Source organism: Chelonoidis abingdonii, chromosome 8 (genome assembly GCF_003597395.2).
Source record: "Chelonoidis abingdonii isolate Lonesome George chromosome 8, CheloAbing_2.0, whole genome shotgun sequence".
Classification (NCBI taxonomy): domain Eukaryota; kingdom Metazoa; phylum Chordata; order Testudines; family Testudinidae; genus Chelonoidis; species Chelonoidis abingdonii.
Window position 1 is genome coordinate 9,728,118 of NC_133776.1, and position 22,875 is coordinate 9,750,992.

The 22,875-nt window shown below is 39.9% G+C and overlaps 1 protein-coding gene across 4 annotated transcripts in view; it reads left to right on the forward strand.

The window, feature by feature from the left end:
- The first annotated feature begins 1,967 nt into the window (after window positions 1–1,967).
- The window catches only part of MCCC1 (methylcrotonyl-CoA carboxylase subunit 1), a 29,605-nt gene continuing 8,697 nt past the window's right edge, over window positions 1,968–22,875 (forward strand). Inside the window, exons 1-15 of one of the 4 annotated variants that reach the window (XM_032803847.2) lie at window positions 1,968–2,068; window positions 4,549–4,595; window positions 5,070–5,209; window positions 5,793–5,888; window positions 7,629–7,750; window positions 8,675–8,822; window positions 9,744–9,865; window positions 11,214–11,325; window positions 11,844–11,925; window positions 12,742–12,869; window positions 16,002–16,185; window positions 16,746–16,855; window positions 19,886–20,102; window positions 21,056–21,142; window positions 21,747–21,796. In XM_032803847.2, the coding sequence (XP_032659738.1) occupies window positions 2,007–2,068; window positions 4,549–4,595; window positions 5,070–5,209; window positions 5,793–5,888; window positions 7,629–7,750; window positions 8,675–8,822; window positions 9,744–9,865; window positions 11,214–11,325; window positions 11,844–11,925; window positions 12,742–12,869; window positions 16,002–16,185; window positions 16,746–16,855; window positions 19,886–20,102; window positions 21,056–21,142; window positions 21,747–21,796 (1,707 nt within the window). In that variant the 5' untranslated portion in view covers window positions 1,968–2,006. Of the gene's footprint in view, window positions 2,069–4,548; window positions 4,596–5,069; window positions 5,210–5,557; window positions 5,592–5,792; window positions 5,889–7,628; window positions 7,751–8,674; window positions 8,823–9,743; window positions 9,866–11,213; window positions 11,326–11,843; window positions 11,926–12,741; window positions 12,870–16,001; window positions 16,186–16,745; window positions 16,856–19,885; window positions 20,103–21,055; window positions 21,143–21,746; window positions 21,797–22,875 lie in introns of those variants that run through there. The other 3 variants (XM_032803848.2, XM_075068370.1, XM_075068369.1) reach the window with 3 other exon arrangements.

Below are 22,875 nucleotides of genomic sequence, written 5' to 3' on the forward strand. Positions count from 1 at the left end.
AGACTCCTTAGATGGACTTTTGCTTCCCTGAAAGTTTCTCCCTTGGCCAGAGGGCTAAGCCATATCTGCAGCACAAAACAGAGGAGTTCAACCTGAGGGAAGGAAACTGAGGCAAGCAGTGCCAGCTGGGGTTGTCATGGAGCAGCCATGCCTGATCATACACTTGATTTTGTTATAACTTAAAAACATGCTGGGGTGATACATTAATTAATCCATGCAGCAAAGAAATGCAGAATAAACTATGCTGCCACTGATGTGGATCAGCAAGTGGGTGAGAGGCATAGCTCAGTGGTTTGAGCATTAGCCCCCTAAATCTACAGTTGTGAGCTCAATCCTTAAGAAGACCACTTAGGGATCTAGGGCAAAATCAGTACCTAATTGTGCTAGTAAAGGCAGGGGGCTGGACTTCATGACCTTTCAGGGTCCTTTCCAGCTATATGAGATAGGTATATCTCCATTACTTTTATGATTAAAAATATATTCTGTACTTCACCCACCTATAACTTGGGCTTTGTAATATATATTTAACTTGTTTCAGAGTGGTAGCCACGTCAGTTTGTATCAGCAAAAACAAGGAGGAGTCCATGTGGCACCTTACAGACTAACACATTTATTTGGGCATAAGTTTTCACAGGCTAAAACCCACTTATGATAAACTTAATAAAATGCTGCCCTCTAGTGTTCAGAAGCAAATTAAAAACATGATGAAAGATCTGTCTCAGGATTTTCTAAGGCAATATAATGTAGTACGAAGCACTGTGTTTTAAAGAGAATAAAATAAATGTATGCTCAAATTAACAGCCTTGAAAGATAGATAGGTCAAATAATCCCAACTACATAGCCAGTGCTCTGGTCCTCCTTTTGGGTCCTGTCTGAGGGACCATAAAAATTCCCAAAGCTGATACGGCTACCCTGGATCACCACAATGCAAATTATTACAGCAGAAACCTGAAACCAGGTGTTTTAGTGCCATTATGTCTGGTTAAAAAATAATCAGAAGTTAGTTAATGGCAGGTATGCTCTTTGGGTCAGGATCCATCTTCCTCTGTGTTTGGAGAGCACCTAACATGTATTTTGAGCACTACTGCAATATAAATAAGTACCAGGAAGGTAGAGATTTTGGATGTATTTCAGATGATCACTGAAACGACAGGTGATTTACCCATAGCAAGTAACTGAGAAAAACAAATTTGCTTTTTACGGTGTGGGAAAAAATGACCTGAGAAGTGACAGAGTACTTAACGCTGATCTCCCTGACGGCACTCAGAAGAGCCAAGTGACCTAGCACCAAGGCCTAGCTTTAGCTGCAGAAAATCCACTGTTTAATAGAGAAACGGAGTAAGGCTGCAATTTGGATCAAGAATAGGTGTGAACTCTCTCCAAAGGGCTCAGCACCCAGAATCCAATTTTCCAAATGACTCAGCACCCACCACCTATGTAGTTTGGTTCCTATCAGGGCACTGATCTCTTTAGGGAACCCAGCTCTTAGTGTGGGTCAGGCGCTCTCTTGATTGTCAGGTTGGGTGACCAGACAGCAAATGTGAAAAATCGGGACGGGGCTGGTGGGTAATAGGACCCTATATAAGAAAAAGACCCTAAAATCAGGACTGTCCCTATAAAGTCAGGACAGGTATTGGGGCTGGCAGGGTTTTGACCCATCAAGGTGAGCCCTGGGAGTTCAGTCTCTCATTCTGACTCCAGCTGCCAGCCTGTGGCTGGCTAGGCCCCTGGGGAGCAATGCATGGCTCTGGGATGCTCAGCCTTGGCCCATCAACTTGAGCCACCTCAGGATCCATGGGACGTGGAAACCAGGGCGCACCTCTGCTCTCACTGCCCAGGACTGCCCCCAGCTCCCCCAAGGCCACGCCCCCTCCCGATGCTCAGCCACTGGCCAGCGGCCTTGTGCGTTCGCCCCGCCCCCGGGACTGACACACACGGGTCCGCCCTCGCGCCCACTCCGCGTTCCAACTGCTTTGAGCCCGCTCGGCTCCCGTCCCCGCGCAGACATGGCGGCCACGGCGCTAGTGAGCGAGCGGGGCCGCCGGTGCCTGTGGGCGCTGCAGTACCAGTGAGTGCGGGGCGGCCACTGGGCCCCGGCCCGGAGCCCCTCGGGACAGTCCCTTTCCCTCCCCACGCACAGAGCAGCCGTGGTTCGGGACCCGGTCTCCTGCCTGCAGGTGGCCGGCCCAGAGCTGAACGCTGCCCTGCCGGGGCCCCTCAGCGTCCCCTCGGAGGGGGCCTCCCCGCTGCTGGGTGTGCGCGGAGCGCTCAGGACAGGTGACGGGCCCGCGCGGCTGCCAGCACGGCCTAGCCCTGCGCCACCCCCCTCACGCCGGGACCCCAGGATCGAGGCAAACAGTCCCGAAGCGACACGTCTGTGTCTGCGCTGGAGCTGGAAGCTGTAAATTCCAGCTGGAGACCCACCCAGGCCCGCTCTGATCAGACTAGCGCGCTGACAGTACAAGTGTAGCGGCCAGGGTGACCAGCTGAGATGAGGAAAATATGGGGACACATGGGAGGGGGGTCTGCTGGCAGAACAAAAAAAAAAGCTGAGTGCTGCTGGCCCCGGAGCCAACCCCCCTCCTCCAAAACAAACAAACAAACCCGTGCTGCGAGTGGAGTGAAATATCAGGACAAGTTGTGGTCAGGGTGCGGGACAACCACCCAGATATTGGGACGTCTGGTCACCCTAAGTGGCAGGAGGGACCAGCCACCCTGAGTACATACCTAGGATCTTGGATGGGATCAGGCTCCATGGGCTGGCTGGCTAGCTGCTGCTGTTGGCATCAGCAGGGCCACACTTCTGTTTTTAGTGCACTAGTTTGACCCAAGCTGTCCTGAATATGTCTCTTGGAGCTGGAATGGATGCCTTCCAGCTGTCATGCAGACGTGACACAGGACATATCAGGGAGATAAAACAGACTTTTGCATAAAAAGTGTGTTTGACTATGGAAAGGGAAGTGAATGCAGAAAATTGAAGGCAGTTGATAATACTGTAACTGTTCTAGCACATATGTTAGTGGTGGTGTTATGAGTGATGGATTCCATCAGTTCATGTTAGCATCTTTAGTTTCTTGCTTTCTTCAACTGATAAAATGGGATACTGATTAAATTGGGGGTTTCATATAGACAAATTTTTATTTCTTGAATGTATGTAGTGTGCCCATTGATGATACATTTCAATAAAACATTAACATTTGCAAACAAAATAGCTCTTTCCAGTGAAGACAAATAATCCCCTCACCAAAGGTATTTTTAAAAGCTCTGTGATAAAAACTCAGTACAGTTCATCCTCTAGGTATAGTTTAACAGGTGACATAAAAGAAAACATAAAACATCAAGCTCAGTTTTAGAACCCACCCCCAGTGATTACTTTTGTATCTCATTTGGGTTATTACTAAGACATCTCTCATAGTGGTATCTTAAGGGCATGTCTACACAGCAAACAAAAACCTGTGACTGGCCCATGTCAGCCAACTAGGACTTGGGCTGTGGGGCTGTTTCATGGCTTTGTAGACTTCCAGGCTCGGGCTGTAGCCTGAGCTCTGGGACCCTTCCACCTCACCAGGGCCTGGAGCCCAGGCCCAAGCCCAGACATCTATACAGCAATGAAACAGACCACAGCCTGAGCCCCGTGAGCCTTAGTCAGCTGGCACGGGCCAACCATGCGTGTCTGGTTGCTGTGTAGACATTTCCTAAACAATGGTTAATACCCATCTCATATCTGAATATCTTTTCTGCACTGTTTCTGGTTACATGCAGAGGGGATTGCCAAAATTTTGTTCATTTCCCTTGGCTGGTGTGGTTTCGCAAATGTGTGGATTATTAACCAAAGTTATGTCTTAAACTCACTGCCCAAGTTGAACCACCATGATCTAGTCATTTGTTCCAAGTGTGTCTCTTTCACCATGTTGCCAGTGATCCAATCTAAATTTTAATTTATGTGCTAATTAAAACACTTAAGTGAACTACTTAAAATGTCTCTCTGCCTGTGTAACATTCTCAAATATCTCTAATTTGCCTTGCTCACTACTTCTGTATTTGGAACAGAATAGTAGGTTTGTGAATCAAAGTTCTCATAACTCTGTTCTGCTTGTTTCTTCACTCTTGGCAACATCTCTCTTGAGTCCACCATGACTTTCCACCTAACCTTTTTTCTGTGGACTTCATATGTTCTTTCACATGCTGCTGTGTACCTTGAACACCTCCTGTTCAATAACCACACTTTGACCACATTGTCCTTTAAAAGCTTTAAAAAGAAAAAACGCTATTCCTCAAAGTATTCCAGTCTTAATGCCTCTTACCACCTTGTTTTTATTTTGATTGGATTGTGATCTATTGTTCATGTAACTTCCTTTGGAGAGGGACTTGTTTTTGTTTGGCATACCACTTCATATATGCTGACAGTACTGTATAAATACTAAGTGATTAAAAACTTCAAAACTGTATTAGTATCCTTGCTGCACCCAAGAATAGAAATAGCTCAGTTATACCCTACTTTAATGTTTTTTCTTTATTATAATTCTGTTTGTTTACTGTTTTGTGCAGAAAATGGATTTGGGGACAAACATGCCTGAAATTTGCTTCAACAACAGGTATTAAACTATTTTCTCTATCCATGTATGCTGTAAATATGTTAACAACATTAATAGAATTGAAATTAACTCGAGAACATTAGTTATAGGAAAAATTAAAAAGTTAGAGTTTATTTTATAAGTGCTCAATTGAGTACATTTCCAAAGAAATACTCAATACGTTAGATATAATGAGAAGCACCTGGAAATATGTCATGAAAAGATTTTACGGAATTTTATTTGCCTTTAGTTATATTTAGGTTTGTAATTTTCTTTCTTCAAAGACCCTTTTTGATACAAAGAGTACAAAATCCATATAATAGCTAGACATTTTTTTTAAAAAGCATAACAATGTAGTATTTAAATAGTATACTAAATATTGTAATAGAAGTTTGTAATATTATGTAAACTGTGACAGTATTTTCATATCGTGTAACATGGTAAGGTACAGATTGGTCATATACATGTAAAACCTGACTTTGTTTCTTTAAATAGAAAGAAGAAACATAGGGAAGGTCCTCATTGCAAACCGAGGAGAAATTGCATGCAGGGTGATGCGGACGGCCAGAAAGATGGGCGTGAAGTCTGTAGCAGTTTACAGTGATGCAGACAAGAATTCCATGCATGTCGCAATGGTGAAGTATACTAGTTAAAAAAGTAAGGCCCAATCCTGCAAACAGTTATGCACACAAGTAATTTTACTCATATGAGTAGTTCCATTGACTTAAATGAGCCTGTTTATGTGAATAATGTTGATAGCATGTGTAAGTTTTGCAGGATCAGGCCTTTAATTATTAAATGAATGTTAAATTGCATGGGGAAGAGTTCTGTTAAATATCATCAATACCAAAGGAGGTGCCAGTGGGCTAGTGCAATAGATTTTCACTTCTGAAGACCTAGATTCAAGTGTTGGTTGAATCACAAAGAAAAGTATGCTGAGTTTTATTCTAGACCTCTGAAGACATCACAAAAACAGCAGACAATTTCCTTTTCTAAACTCAAGAAAGGTCCAGATTAGTGGCCAGTGGTCTCTCTTTCTATAAAAAATGACAAAATTAAGTTCACCCAGTTGAGTTCTTTTCTGAAGAGCAAACAATTTAAACTGCTGCATGTTAGCATTTTTATAAATGATAAAATGGGTCCCCAATTAAGGTTTAAATTTGTTTTTCAGTTGTCTAACACTTGATCCAATAGTAATGTATATTTCTTTTACAATAGGCAGATGAAGCATATTTCATTGGTCCGGCTGCCTCTCAGCAGAGCTATTTAGCCATGGAAAAAATAATACAAGTGGCCAAAATATCAACAGCACAGGTAAATATAACTACACTGCCCCTACCAAATTACACACTTTGATTTGGCCTTCCCTATGAAAAACTGTACTTCTGCTTTTAAGAACAGTTAAATGGGTTCCTCTGAGTGCATGGGAAAATTCAATTTCCAATTTAACCTTTGGGTTTGAGCTAAAAAGTAAAGATAAAATTACTGAGGAAAGAGCCCTAAATGTTTGTTCATATAAAGTGTGCTTAGCCTCTGTTTGCCAGAAGTTAGGAATGGGTGACAGGAGCTGGATCACCTGATAACTACCTGTTCTGTTCATTCCCTCTGAAGCACCTGGCATTGGCCACTGTTGGAAGATAGGATACTGGACTAGATGGATCTTTCATCTGACCCAGTATGGCTGTTCTTATGTAAGGTGCAGCTTATTTTGTTCTAAACAATACATACAGTAGTATTGTCCTCTTTGTGTCTGTTCTGAGCTTATTGTATCTTTCACCTCACAATGTAGTTTTAAGATGCTTTCTTTTGATAGTTAAAATAATGACATTTTAAATTAAAGGTTGTCTGCTTTGGTCAAAACTTATATACATGAGATATTATTTTATTTATATAAGGTAACACTTTCAAAAATACTGATGTTTTACTTTCAAAAGCAACGTCAATAAGACTTAGGCTCCTAAATTCTGGCGTCGTTTTTGAAAATGAGACTTAGGCTCCTCAGTCATTCAGGCACTTTTGAAAATGTTATCCAAGCAGCATAAAGTGTTGTAGGCTCTTTACATAGGACCTGAAGCTCAAAATGTACCTAGTTTGCTTTACTCAATGGGACTACTTACATAAGTAACATTAGTCTTCTGTGGAAATATTTGCAGGATTAGGCCCAATTCTCTGCTCCAGATTGCTTAAATTATAATCTAAAGACAGTCCCACAATTAATTATTCCTGTGGATATATTTTCTTCTGAGCAGAGTTCCACTGACATCAAGGGGACTCTGCATAGGACTAACTATACTTAGGCTTGGAGGGATGAGATTTTTATCGGTAAATGTCAGTAAACATCAATTTGACCATCCATATAAAAATTGACCAAAAAAAAATTCCCGTCAATAATAATTGAAATTTATAGATAGGCAAAGTAAGAAAAATGCTGCTTGAGAACCTATTAGAATTTGATTTAAGGATATTCATTGTGTATATTTTGATGTCATGTTGAGAATTTGTTTTAATTGTTATAAATTTCAACTTTTTGAAACCAACATCTACGATCATTAAAAAATGGTCTGACCCACTCTCTTGCCTGATACCCCCCTATAGTTTCTTGCAACTGTGAACAATTAAATTGATAAAATATAAAAATATGCTTAAAATGAACATTGATATTATCCATTAAAATTATTTTTAAAAAAATCAAATTCTGCCTGGCCTAACTGTACTCATGGGTGTGACTGTTTGCAGGATCAAGTGCTAAATAGACAGCATGCACAAAGCCACAGAGGAATGAAGCAACATAAAACATTTCCTTCAGATTAACCATTGATTGCTAGTCTTGTTATAATTACTTATGACCCATTCCTTAACTGCTGGACCAACCTACCCACCCACCCTTTAGTTTTTCTTAATTGTATTCCTGGTGGCTGATGTTTTTATCCATGGTATGTTCCATCTCATGTTTCCCTCCCTCCCCCCACAAAACCTTCTATAAAAACCAGTAGTTTTAGGGTGACATGGGTTACACTGGTGTAAAGGAGGCTGGTAACCTTCATTCTGTTTTAGGCTATTCATCCAGGGTATGGTTTCCTCTCAGAAAACACAGAGTTTGCCGAGCTGTGCAAGCAAGAGGGAATCATCTTCATAGGCCCTCCTTCGTCTGCTATCAGAGATATGGGTATTAAGAGGTATCTCATTCTGATTTGTTACTCACTTCAATGTGTAACTTACAGTTCAGTGAATTTGCCTTCATTATTAATGAAGATTTTTTACTTAGCTCTTTTGCTCCCTGCATTATTCTTGATTTTTCTACATAGCTTGTTGTACAATGCTCCAAACTGTTCATAGTTCTGGGATGAATACAAATATAGGAACAATCAAGATTCTGCCATTAATAAGATTTTAATAATTACATGCATAGGCTAGTCTAGGATCCTCTAGGATTAATGCTTTGCACTATCATACACAAGGACCTAGGTTCAATACCCAGGTCTTTAGACTTCAGGTCAGAAAGGGCTGAAAGTGCTGTGGGAGCTCTACTGATAGCTCTCATTGGTGGTGGAAGGAAGCATCTCGTGTCTCTGCAGTGACTTGTAGCTGTTCTTGAATGGTGTTGATGGGAAGAGAGGCCTATGCCACGTTCTTGGGCCAAAGGAAAATTGCCAGAGTATGAGATATAAATAGAATAGTGGAAATTAGAGGCTGCTTAATCAATAACCCTTTGACAAATAAATCAACATTATTAATCAAGCATAAAACACATTATCTGAATTAATTTTGTACCTACATAAGGGTTCATTTTACAATGTGTATTAATGTACTGTGTGATTTAACTAGTGTTATGTGCATGTGTTCTATCCCTGTTCCTTTTATGCTCTTAAGTATAAAAAAAATTATGTGCATGCTGAACTATACCAAATTAGGGTCCCTATCCTAAAAACATTTGTGCACCAGCGTAACTTTACTCATCTTAGTAGTCCCATTGAAGTAAATGGAAGTAGTCACATGAATAAAGTTAAGCATCTGTGCAGTGTTTACAGATCAGAGGCCTCTTATAAGAAACAGCTATTATCATTGCCATTTTAAATATCAAAAAAATATTTTTTTTGAAGCACCTCCAAGGCTATAATGTCTGCTGCTGGGGTTCCTGTCATTGAAGGTTACCATGGTGAAGATCAGTCTGATGAATGTCTAAAGGAACATGCCAGGAGTACTGGGTATCCAGTAATGATTAAAGCAGTTCGTGGAGGCGGAGGAAAGGTAAGGAAAACTCATGCAAGCTTGTTTTATCTGATTTGAAGTTATGCTACTAAGATATGTACTAATATTGCTACATCGTACCTTCTGTTTTATGTAACTGAATTCTATAAAAGGAATCTTATCAGGAAGGTAACCGGAAGCAAATTATTTTAATTTGAAGTTAATAAAATAATGTCCAGCACTTTCATTGTGCTTTCCTTTTATTTAGTCATTCTTGGGCCAAATTGCTTGTATAAACTGGTAGAGCTGCATTGACTCGAATGGAGTTCCAGCAATATACACTAGCAGAACGTTTGGTCCATTGTGTTGTATAGGTGAGGTTTTATGAGATTCAATCATTGTTTAATGACAATGTCTGTTGTGATTATATTTTTTAGTGGTGGTTTTAAATTTGTGAATGTTGCATGAATAGATTCTTAGAAATCTTTGAAATATTTAGATCCCTTCAGTGTATAGCTATTATTTATTAACTGATGATCTCCCTGGTGAAATGTGAAAAGAGCCTGCAGAAAAATGTCATGATGGAGCTCCAGGTTTGTCTCCATGATTTCCATAACAAATGTACATATTTTATAAAGAAAAACAGTGTTTTCTGTCTTCCAGCCGTGAAAACTTAACATGAGATCCAAAAGTCAAAATGAGTTCTGTCCTTAACTACACCAGTGCAACAACATTATCTTTAATTTATAGCCTTAGTGACACTTTTATTTTCTGTGGGATTTGCAAAGATTAACTGTTTGGAAGTTAGTAAATAATTCTATTGATGCATAAGAAGGAATGGAATTCTTTTATTGGTAAACACATATTATAATTATTCTTTTAATCATTCACCAGTTTTCACACTGGTGGAGATTTTTTTGTAACTGTTATTATTTACTTGTTCTTTAGTAGATATTTAGATATCCTTATGTTGTCTCTTAGGGTATGAGAATTGCTCATTCAGAAAAGGAGTTCCTGGACCAACTAGAATCAGCCAGGAGAGAAGCAAAGAAGTCTTTCAATGATGATGCAGTGCTGATAGAGAAATTTGTAGACAATCCAAGGTAAGAGAAGTAGATTATATTTTTAATATTTAAAATATTTTAAAAAACCAGCACAACATTTTTATGCGAGATGATAGTTTGTGTCTTATATAGCATTGCACACACTTTCTGCACTTGCATAAAATAGGGCAGAATTATTAATTTTACAAAGCGTGAAGTGGATGACAGTGACTTTGAATGATAATTTATAACAAATCTAGCTGTCTTGGTGACATATTGGCAGCATCCTAATGGTGGTGTTGTGGAGAGACACCTAGATATTGCATACTATGTTATGGCAATGACACGCCTAGTCGATACATCAGCCTTCTGACCTCACCATTCTTTTAGGTCTAAAGGAAGCAATGTGTAGCAGTGCTTAAAGCACAGAAATAGGAGTCAGGAGGAGAACAATAGTCTACCTCAGATGTCCTGTATGTATTCAAACAAGTCACTTAATCTCTCTGTGCCTCAGTCTGTAAAATGGGGATGATAATACTTCAGTTACATTTATGCTGTAAACTGAGCTCATTAACTTTCATAAAGCTCTTTTGACATAGACACATACAAGGTGTTATAGATTGCAAAGCAGTGGTATTCTTGGCATACACCTTGTTGAACATGTAGTAGGTAGGTACATATAAATACTTTCAACTGAAGGTACCAGGAGATTAGACTGACCTTTCTCTAAATACAGCTTTAAAGTACCTACATTGTAAAAAGAAACCTAGACCTGCTTATCTTATCCATTGTGCACGTGCAGCTCCCATTGACTTCTTTGGGAACTGCATGTGTCTGCAAACAATGGGACAATCAAGACCCTGGTAAATTACTGTAATACCTAAAAGTCTGCCTCTCTCATCAATAAGTAGAACTGCCACAAGCTAGTGTTTGGCCTCCTGGAATAATATTTTACAGATTAAGTGGTTTTCCCCTGAGCACATCAAAGGCTAGGAGATGTCAAAGGACCTATGTGTAGGTTGCAGAATTCATAGATTTAAAACTAAAAAAGAAAAAAATCTTGAGTCCAAAAATTAATGTAGAAGTAGCGGATCTAAATATTTTTTTCTTTCTCTCTCTTTTTTTTTTTTTTTTTTAAACTTATTAAGTTTCAGTACAATGATCAAGAAGTTCAAAATCCCATTTGAACTAGTGGCTTTTGGAGTTATAATATGTTTCACTGAATCACTTAACAGCATCATGCTGATCTGCAATTGGAACCAAGAGGGCAGGCCCTTACAGCTGTATGAAACCCTATTGAAGTCAATGGGGTGCTGTGCAAGTGTCTGCCTCGGTGGAACAGATTGCAAAATTGAGGCTTTAGTGATCTTTAGTAATATACATTGAAACCTGTGTTATTATGAAACAGACATGTTGAAGTCCAGGTGTTTGGTGACCAGCATGGCAATGCAGTCTATTTGTTTGAAAGAGATTGCAGTGTGCAGAGAAGACACCAGAAAATCATTGAAGAAGCTCCTGGGGTAAGTGGAGGGTTCCTAAATGGAGTTTATAAAGTAATATTATTTGGAGTTTTTTGTATGCATCTGTCTGCTTTCTGCTACTTAAATAAATAAATCTCAGAACCTTTTTGCATTTTATTTTATTTGTTTTTTGAGCTCCAGAGACAAAACCGAAGGTTAGAATGTAGGATTTTACAATACTGAATTAGACCATTGTGCTGTCTAGCTTGGTATCCTATTTTGGGAAATGGCCAGTACTTGATGTTTCAGAGGAAGGGAAAAAACTCCCACTTAAACTCTAGTTGTCCAACATTTTGCATATTCTATTTATTTCTATCAATTTATCAAAGATTCTCTACCGTCAAGATTTAGGACATAAGCTGATTGCCACTTGGGTCAGGAAGCAAAGATTTTAAATATAATATGGTTCAGGATTTTACTGCTGTTTTTTAAAGATGGCATAGTATTCACATACAGTAGGTATGATATCTGTGAGACTGTCAGTAATGTGCAATCTCTTTTTATCATTACATTCACAGCCAGGAATTGAGCCTGAGGTGAGAAGGAAACTTGGAGAAGCTGCTGTCAAAGCAGCTAAAGCTGTGAACTATGTGGGAGCAGGTACATCAGGTTTAACTTCCTTCTTGTGCCTTTCTCTTATGTTAATAGAGCCTGGAGCCTCAAGTTAAATGTCGTTTTCTTGTTCTGGAAGGTGATACACACTTGTAGCATTTTTTTAACTTTCATGTAGTTATCACATAGTTATTGAGTTCTAAGCTAGCGAAACTTAGCATGAATCCCCTGCCCAGAGTGGTATAGGACTACAGAAGAGAAAAAGCTAAGAAGTCTGAAAGCAAATAATTCAGCTGAATAGTTTGAGATTTGAAGGTGAATATTCTGAATGCACATCAGACTATATGTGCAAAGTGATTTATCATTCACCTTGCAAACAACAAAGTGTCAGTGTTCTAACTTCAGGGCTTTCTCTAAAAATAATCTCATGGAAAACAGCTGTAGTTTCTAGTATAGTTACTAGTTGAAAATCAGTTTAGAAAAATATTAACAACTCTGATTCTTTTAAAGATATTCTTTGGAAGGGAAGTCTTTTAAATTAGCGTAGGACAATTCTTCCTGACGGATCCTGAAGCACTTTATAAATATCATACATACAACACTACTGAAAGGCAGCTGCTTCTGGAGAGAAGAGTAGCAGTCCATCAGCACAGAATGTCTTGGGATAATAAAGGTGTGCTGGGATTTGATCCAGTGGTTTCAGGCAAGTTAGGTGTTTCAGACCTGATGCTCAAACCATTAACACACCTCTCCAGTTTTGTCAAAAAGTTTTTGTCAAACTGCAAATCACTAAATATCTTTAGGTGGCCACCTGGTAGAAAGCCTTCTTGTCTCAGTGAAATGTGTGCTTATTAAATATTTCAGGAACTGTGGAATTTATTATGGACTCTCAACATAATTTCTACTTTATGGAGATGAACACTAGGCTGCAAGTGGAGCACCCAGTTACTGAGATGATCACAGGGACTGACTTGGTGGAGTGGCAGCTGAGGGTAAGGGATAACTAATTTTAGTTGCAAGGGTAGCAGGGATGGATGGTGTCTATTCAGTGGTCTAGTGTGGTAATGCTCGACGTTATTGTGTGCAGGATGCTGATCTCTTACTTCCATGGTTGGGAGTGATTCCCATTGCTCCACAGCAGCCTCCCTCTCTCCCTGTTTAATAAAGGAGCATTGTGGAAAGGCTTTGAATAGAATCCTCACACAGTCCTCCTCACAGTATTGGGCTTCAAAGTGTCAGGGAGAAGTAGGGACGGGGGATCTTCAGGCATTTAACTGGGATATAGAGAATATGGGGAGTGAGAGGAGAAGATTCTTAGTTTATCCTTGCATTTCTGAATATGCTTTAGAAGCTTAATTTTTGACATGCAAAGTGTTTCTTTGGCCCAGGAACCATGCATGGTGCAGAGTCAGAGAAACAGAACCCCTTTCAAGAGAGTAGAGGTGGTATTCTTTCTGTGTACTTCTACCCCAGCAGAAGTTCATGTGGGGAGGAGCCTGACAATTCTACCGTACATGTAATAAGCACAGTTCTGTTCACATCTGCCAAAAGACAGTAAGATGTTTTGAACCTTCCAGTGTGTGGGGGGAAAGGGTATGGATGATGGAAGGGATGACTGTGGGGAGCATCGGGGTTTGGGTACACAGGTGTTGGGCAATGGGGAGCTGGGTTGTGTCAATGTTCAGAAATGGTGCATGTGATTGGGGCGAATTAAAGCTGGAAAAGAAAACCAAAGTGGCAGTTAATCTAAAGATGCCAAGGCAGGAAAAGGAAGGCTGTGGATTGCTGATCTGGGAATGGGAGTTGAGAACTGAAGAGTGCTGACCTGAGACACAAGTCGGACACTGCTGGAGGAGAGGGAAGGTGGAAAGAACTAAAAGAAGAATCAGGACTATGGTCAGGTACCAGTGGAGGTGTAAAGAAAAGGATGTTATTTCCAGAGAGGGGAAAAAGCATTACGCAGATCCAGGGTTCACTGCTATGCCTTAGAGCAGTGGTTTTCAACCTTTTTTCATTTCAAACAGAGGTAGGGATCCTTTCTGAAATCTTAAGACAGTAGTCCCCAACTTGGTGCCCGCGGGTGCCATGGCGCCCGCCGGGGCATTTATGTACACCCGCGTAGTGCCCAGCAGGGGAGAGAAACCGCGGCCCCGCGCCTGCCGGGGACAGAGAACTCGGGGGCTGCAGGCTGGGGATGCTGGTGTTCTCGGTCCCTGGCAGGCGCGGGGCCGCAGCTTAATCTGGAGAGAAGTCGCGGCGCCTCACCTGCTGGGGAAAGAGAACTCCGGGCCTGCAGGCTGCGGGCACCGGCGTTCTCGGTCCCAGGCAGGCCCGGGACCCACCTAGTGCCCAGCATGGGAGAGAAGCCGCGGCCCCGCGCCTGCGGGGAACAGAGTACTCCGGGGCTGCAGGCACCTGCATTCTCCGTCCTCACGGCTTCTCTCTGGCTTCTCTCTTCTCTCTAGATTCATATATTGTGTAATATTAAATATGATGTTTTTTGTATTATTTAATGTACAAATACAAAATAAGTCTTGAAAAATTGTTGGCGCCTGCCACACTCTTCTGAAAACATGAGTGTGCTACTGGCCACAAAAAGGTTGGGGACCACTGTCTTAAGAGAGAGTCTGTGGACCCCTGGTTGAAAACCACTGCCTTAGAGGAACAATAAATACCTACAACTTGGATTATCAGGTGTTTTCTTCCCCCTTGTGGATGGAAATTGTGTGTGCTTTTGAGACCAATGTGGGCAAAGGGGTCTGATTGTGGCTGTCCTTGCTGGCTGGTTACCATGACCCTGCTACAGATTTCTCCACGGCATTTTACCTTAAAATGTTTCCTGGATTTACCCTGAAACTAGTGTATTTTCCCTTACTTTTCTAGCTTTGTTTCCTGAATTCAAGGGAGTAAAAAGGTCCCTGTTGACCTATTAGTTTAAAAATCCTGAGTAATTAGAAATTCTTCCTGTGAAACCTTTTCTTAAACTTGTGTACAGATTTCAGAGTATGTGAAAGAAGGGACAGATGGACTAGACTCTAGCAATAGTGGCAGCTAGCAAGTTTTTCCAGCCACTTAGAAGGATTTTCTTCTCCCTAATAAAATCTTGTTTTCCAGATGAGCAGGCTTTTATTGTTCAGTGCTTTATAGGCTCACATTTTTTTTTATTGGACCGTAGCAGTAAGAGGAAGAAAAAGCATTGTTTATTGTGATTCAGTTTTGTGGAATGTTGTAAGATCATCTTACGGTAATAGAACTTTGGAAGTAATCCTCTTTCAAAATCCTTTAAATTGTGACTTTCTTTCTGGGGAGAGAGGAAGGAATAACTTTAACATTTATCAGAATTAAAACCTAAAACTATTCACCCATCACTTATTTCTCATCACTTGTGAGGTTACTTGTGTTCAGAAGAAGGGTCCTTCTTCCCCAGTCCATCTTCTCTTTCTCCTTGATCCTGCTATCAGATAACAATATAGAATTTGTGGCGTTGGTCTCATTCCCGGACAGTAGGCTGATATCACAAACATAGGATCATGACATTCTCTCTGGATCAACAAGAAGCTGAGTTGGAGGAATAAATTGTTATCCAAATACACACATTTGAAATAGGAAATACAGAAAATGGCTAGTGAACTAACTTGTTTTGTGTGTGAATGTTTTTTTAAGTTGGTTACAATGTAAAAGTCCCTTCCTACTTGATATTGCAGCCATTGTATTCCTTGGTTGGGCAACTAATACATCAAAATGTAAGATATATTGGTCATGGAGAAAGCCTAGGCCTGAAACAAGACAAAAAAGATCAATATATTGCAATCCTTTCTCAGCTATGTTTATTCACGTGCCAGGACAGCCAAACCACCTGACTTGGTGTTTTTTTGTAGCTCCTTGACCTATTGTCTTACATTGAAGATTACAGCTGTTCTTATTGTATAATTGTAAATAGTACCTTGCCTTCGTGCAGATCGTTTATGTATAATTTTGTCATATTTAGCTTCCATCTGTTATTCGTTACAATCAAAAGTTTGTGTGTCTGTACACATAAGATATCTGCATCCATGTGCTAGTGCTCTGACCCGAACTGTTAGGGTTGCTCCCCGGTGAATAGAAAATTACTCTACTAACTACAGGTTGCAGCAGGAGAGAAAATTCCCCTAATGCAGGAAGAAATTGCACTCAGTGGCCATGCATTTGAAGCCAGGATATATGCCGAAGATCCTAATAATAACTTCATGCCAGGAGCTGGACCCTTACTCCACTTGTCTACACCACCACCTGACAGTTTTACCAGGATAGAAACTGGGGTCAGACAAGGTAAAATTTGAAGACAGTATTAACTGAAAATATCTGTTTAAAAGAACAGCTCATTACAAATGTGCTCTCAAGCAAGTTCCCTCTGGCTGCAGCTTTTTAATCTTGTGCTGAGCTTGAGGCCAGAACTTGCCCCAGAGGATATTGTCGTAATTATAGAAAACTACAGAATTCTTCTCCCTGAGAATTCCACTATATCTTGATTGGATCCCTAAATATCTCATCATCTTCCCACTCCAGTTATTGCCCTTATGGGATAGGCAAATTGGATTTCTTTCAAAGCTTGTCAATACTATGCCTTAATTCAGCAAAGAAGGTTGATGTTGAATAGTATCACCTCTGTAACATTTCAAACTCAGGCTGGCCTTGGATTTGAGAGATTGGTCCATAAATCAAACTTGAGTCTCCTACGTGGCCATTGCGGAGCACTGGCCATTGGGTCTCTCAGTGCATTTTGCTGCCATAGTGCTAGTATCACTTTATAAAGCATGCCATCAAACATATCTATGTGAAGGTGTGTGTCAGTGTTCTTAGAAATCATTTCCTATATATTTATACTTTAGGTGATGAAGTTTCTGTACATTATGATCCAATGATTGCTAAACTAGTTGTTTGGGCAGAGGATCGCCAAGCAGCATTGAAAAAGTTGCGGTACAGCCTCCATCAGTACAATGTAAGTATCCTTTGTTCTGTGTTTGTTTAGTACCTACCACAATGGGATCCTAGGTATTACAGAAATACAAATAATATAAGGAACCCAATACGATTTCAAGTCTGTTTCTACATAAGCTGTTTACACAGTTCCTATCGCAATAGTAGCAAAAAATGGCTTTTTTGAAAGGGTTTAACTTAGCTACAGCTAAATTGCAGGACTACTAATTGTAGTTACTAACTGCAGTCTGTAACCTATCATTTAAATCAGCTTCTGTACCAAATGATTGGAGGATAACTAATGTGACGTCAATTTTTTTAAAGGGCTTCAGAGGTGATCCTGGCAATTACAGGCTGGTAAGCCTGACTTCAGTACCGGGCAAACTGGTTGAAACGATAGTAAAGAACAAAATTGTCAGACACATAGATGAACATAATTTGTTGGGGAAGAGTCAATATGTTTTTTGTAAAGGGAAATCATGCCTCACCAATCTACTAGAATTCTTTGAGGGGGGTCAACAAGCATGTGAACAACGGGGATCTCGTGGATATAGTGTATTTAGATTTTCAGAAAGCCTTTTGCAATATCCCTCACCAAAGACTCTTAAGCAAAATAAGCTGTCATAGGATAAGAGTGAAGGTTCTCTCATGGACTGGTAACTGGTTAAAAGATTGGAAACAAAGGGTAGGAATAAATGGTTACTTTTCAGAATAGAGAGAGCAAAATAGTGATGTCCCCCAGGGGTCTGTACTGGGACCAGTCCTATTCAACATAGTCATAAATGATCTGGGAAAAGGGGTAAACAGTGAGATGGCAACATTTGATACAAAACTACTCAAGATAGTTAAGTCCCAGACAGAAGGCGAAGAGCTACAAAAGGATCTCTCAAAACTGGGTAACTGAGAAACAAAATGGCAGATGAAATTCTGTGTTGATAAATGCAAAGTAATGTACATTGGAGAACATAATCCCAACTATGCACATAAAATGATGAGGTCTCAATTAGCTGTTACCACTCAAGAAAGAGATCTTGGAGTCATTGTGGATGGTTCTCTGAAAACATCCACTCAGTTTGCAGCGGCAGTCAAAAAAGCAAACAGAATGTTGGGAATCATTAAGAAAGGGATAGATAATAAGACAGAAAATGTCATACTGCCTCTATATAATCCTTGGAACGTTCACATCTTGAATACTGCGTGCAGATGAGGTCACTCCCCTCTCAAAAAAGATATATTGGAATGGGAAAAGGTTCAGTAAAGGGCAACAAAAATGATTAGGGGTATGGAATAGCTACAGTATGAGGCGAGAGCAATAAAAGTGGGACTTCTCAGCTTGGAAAAGAGATGACTAATGGGGGATATGATTGAGATCTATAAAATCATGACTGATGTGGAGAGAGTAATTAAAGAAGTGTTATTTACTCCTTGTAACACAAGAGCTAGAGGTCACCAAATGAAATTAATAGGGAGCAGGTTTAAAATAAACAGAAGGAAGTATTTTTTCACACAATGCACAGTCAACCTGTGGAGCTCCTTGCCAGAGGATGTTGTCAAGGCCAAGGCTATAACAGGGTTCAAAACAATCATGGAGGATAGGTTCATCAATGGCTATTAGCCAGGATGGGCAGGGATGGTGTTCCTGGCCTCTGTTTGCCAGAAGCTGGGAATGGGCAACAAGGAATGGATCACTTGATGATTACCTGTTTTATTCATTCACTCTGGGGCCCTGGCACTGGCCACTGTTGGAAGACAAGATACTGGGCTAGCTGGACCTTTGGTCTGACCCGGTGTGGCTGTTCTTATGATGTTCCCGTTTGGGTCCATTGAAGAGGTGAGCCCAAACTGTAATGTTTTAAACTCCAGTCTGCACTTTTTCAAAATTCAAAAAGTTTGGCTATTGGCATCTAGTTCAGGCCCTTGTCAAGTAGTAACTCCTAAAATTATAAAGGATTGTTCAGTATTTAAAATTTTACTATTACTTATTTAACAAAGCAAAACAAACCAGACTGAACAAGGCAGATAACATTTCTAATGCAAAAGGTTTGACTTGAAGTGAAGCCAGTTGCAGTGTGTTGTTTATTTACATTTACTGATATAAAAAATAAATTTTAAGGGACACAATCAACTTAAAAATCATGCATCTGAAAATGTTTTGTCTGCTATTGTTAGAAGTAACACAGAAGATTATTATAACTGACAGAGATCAGAGAAATATGTTTTTCTAAATTTGTTTTGTTTTTTGTTTTGTTTTTTAAGTTCATTTAGTCTATATGTTTGACAGCACATTGTAACAAATCAGTTTCACTAATTTCCTCTAACTAGTCAGTTTCCTCTGTTGTTTGTGTGGGTCTTTTGCACAGCAACAAAAGAGAGAGACTCTAATAATTAAAAAAAAAAAAAGGTAATAGGTGCAGAGATAGCACCTGAAAGACTTAAAATTTTTTTTTTTAAATTGACTACATTTCAGGTTGACTGAGTCTCCTTAAATACTTGAGATAGGATTTTCAAAAGCATTTAGCACTGGCCTCAGTCTGCTCCCATTAACATCAGTGGTTAAACTCCTGTTGACTTCAGCGAAGGAAAAGTTAGGCCAAAAGTTAGTGTTTTTGAAAATCCTACCCTAGTTCTTCAAAGGTGATAGTTTCTTAAATAACGGGATATATACCAATTGAATTACTCTTTCTCTTCTCAGTGCTGTACTGCACTGTTGTCACTTTTTAAGAAGACATTTTCGGTATCAGTGGAGCAGACAGCTGTAGGTCCGTTAGCAGCTCTTCGTTTTCATTTGGGAATGTGTGTGGATTTGTTGTTTCATTGTTTTTTTGGCACAGTGTTGTTGTGGCTCTGTTGGTTCCAGGATATGAGACACACAAGGCGAGTGAGGTAATGTCTTTAATTGGACCAGCTTCTGTTGGTGAAAGAGACAAGCTTTTGAGCTGTATGGACCTGAAGAAGAGCTCTGTGGAGCTCGGAAGCTTGTCTCTTTCACCAATAGAAGTTGGTTCAACAAACGATATTATCTCACCCACCTTGTCTTCCTTTTTCTTGACAGATCGTAGGACTAAGCACCAATATTGATTTCTTACTAAGCCTGTCAGGACACCCACAGTTTGAGGCTGGAAACGTGCACACCAATTTCATTTCTCAACACCATGATGAACTGTTTCCAGCCAAACAGGCAACCCCAAATGAAATTTTGTGTGAGGCTGCTCTGGGACTCATACTGAGAGAGAAAATGATAACAGATGCTTTTAGAGTTCAGTCTGGTGGTAAGTTAATTTTTTCCCTTTCCTTTAGTTTATTTTTCCTTTGAGAAGGTGAGACAGAAATCAGAGCTTTTGTCCATTTCATTGATTTTGTACTCCCTTATTGCCTCACTGTTTAACCTCCTGACATCTGGTTGCTACCATCCACTGAGAGGGCAGGACATAGCTTTCTTTAGGTGACAGATATTAAGTATAACACCTTTGTGATGCATGTGTTCTTAACTAGGTAAAAAGGGACTGTTCTAATGTATTTCAGATAGAAACACAACTTTTCATTTGCACGTGTTTGTCATTTCCACTTTGCTCCTATCATCTTCAAAATGTCTGCAGATTTCTCTCCAGTGAGAAGGGCTAGCTCAGAGTCTCTTTTAATGTCCATCAATACTGTTTCTTCAGCCAACCCTAGGACCTTCAGCTTAAAACACCAACTGGATCCCAGACAGGATCTGGATCAATGGAAGGACTTCCATGACTTCAGTGACCTCTGAAATCAGTTTTCATATCTCTAAGAAGAGAGGATATTTACAGTTATACATTAGAGGATTAAAATGGTTGATAATGGCTAGACTGATAGCAAATTGTGACTGCTGTTCGATGATTGACTGAGAATTGTACATGCACCTAGTGTGTGCTATGCCACCATTTTTTGTTATCTTTCCTCCCCGTCCTACTCTCAGTCTACTTCTGTCCCTCATCCACTTATTATAGCCCGTCTTACAAATTGTAAGCTGATTGGACCAGGGACTATATATTTGTACAGTAGCTATGACAATGGAGCCCCAACCTGGTTCAGCCCTTTTGGTGCAACATAAATATATAATAACAATATAATAATTAATAATGTTAATAAAGTGATTTGAAGATGTAAAACACTAAGTACATGCCAAGCATTCTTATGTGCTTTATTTGTAATACAGTAAATGCAGCATTAACTGTTTGTGTATTTGGTCTTGTAGATAAATTCTCACCATTTGCATCCAGCAGTGGCAGAAGAATAAATATATCCTACACCAGAAACCTGACTCTCCTAGATGGTGAAAACCGTAAGTGACTAGCTGTGGGTAACGTGTTTGAGACCATGTTATTTCAACATGCACACGCATAAAGTTGTAAAGATTTGGAAGAGGGAAGAGCAAACATATGTAGGAAAAAGTTTATTTAAGACTGATGGGGGAGGGGTAACCTGCAAAGATCACATGCTCCAATCAGCATTTTTAAAGATCATGGTTAATTTCACACTCAGATTTCTGGAGACACGGGCCAGATTTTTTAAAAAGTGTCCCTAAATTTAGGGTTCTAAATCCATATTTAGACACCTTAATAAAGAATCGAATTTTCGTAGGACTTAAGCATCTGCAACTCCCATTGACTTCACTGGGTTATGGATGGTTTGAAACTCTAGTCAGTTTATTCAGGTATCTAAATATGGATTTAGAAACCTAGGGTTAGGCACCCAGCTTTGAAAAATTTGCTCTAAATGTCAGAACAACCTTCTACGAGGTTTGCTGAGCTAGTCTAACAGTTTTTATTGGCCTTCTCGTTTGGAAATTTATATTTATGTTGAAAAAGATGCTCTGAACTCTGTTTTTAAGTTTAATTTTTCTCTAAGTCAAGTAAATCTTGTTTTTTTAATATTTTATTAAACAGATGTGGACATAATTATAGGTTACAATCATGACGGTTCATATAACATGCAGGTAAAGTTCCATTTTCTCATACTCTTTAGTAACTGATCTCATCATAATGATGAGTAAAGTTAATTTACTGTATGTTTCTTGGCACCTTAAAGACTAAGATTTATTTCGGCATAAGCTTTCGTGGGTAAAAACCCCACGTCTTCAGATACATGTGTGCAAATAAATCTGTTAGTCTTTAAGGACTCCTGATTGTTTTTGTGGATACAGACTAACATGGCTACCTCTTTGTTACTTGTATGTTTCTTATTAGACGTAGGCTGATTGCATCACCTATTATTAATGTTGCCCAACACTTTTCATTATAAGATCCTTTTTTCAGTTGCTTACAACTGTGCCAATCGAATACGTTTGGTCTGAAATTTTCAATGTTGGGTGTCTGCCTCATGCTGATTTTTTTTTTTTTTTTTTTTTTTTTTTTTTTTTTTTTTTTTTTTTAAAACTCTTTTTTTTTTTTTTTTTTTTTTTTTTTTTTTTTTTTTTTTAAGTTTCAGCCAAAATGAATGTCATTTCTGAGGATAAGGCTAAGGAAAAACACGTTGTCTATTGGTCTATCGTTGAATACTCTAGCTCCCCCATGCTTTGGAGCAGGGACTTGATATGTGGCTGAGGGGCGGCCTGTGTCAGGAATGTACCTTTTGCCATCCCAACAAAACTCCAAACAAATTTGGCCATATTATAAGCCTTTGAAAAACCACAGATTTCAGATGCTTAGTAGAGACTTATGTTTAGAAACTAAATTCCCTGAAGTTTCTGTCTAGGGCTGAGTAGCATTTTCCCTGCAGGGGCAGGTCCAGGCATAGATTCATAGACTCTAGGGACCTTGAGAGGTCATCAAGTCCAGTCCCCTCATGGCAGGACCAAATACTGTCTAGACCATCCCTGATAGACATTTATTTAACCTACTCTTAAATATCTCCAGAGATGGAGATTCCACAACCTCCCTAGGCAATTTATTCCAGTGTTTAACCACATCTGAATGGAAAGCAAGGAACCTGTCTGTCCTGTGCTTTCAGTGACCTCCTCTGCTGATCCCAGGCAGTGTCGGGGAGGAAGCTGCCTCATTTGAATGCACAGGGGGC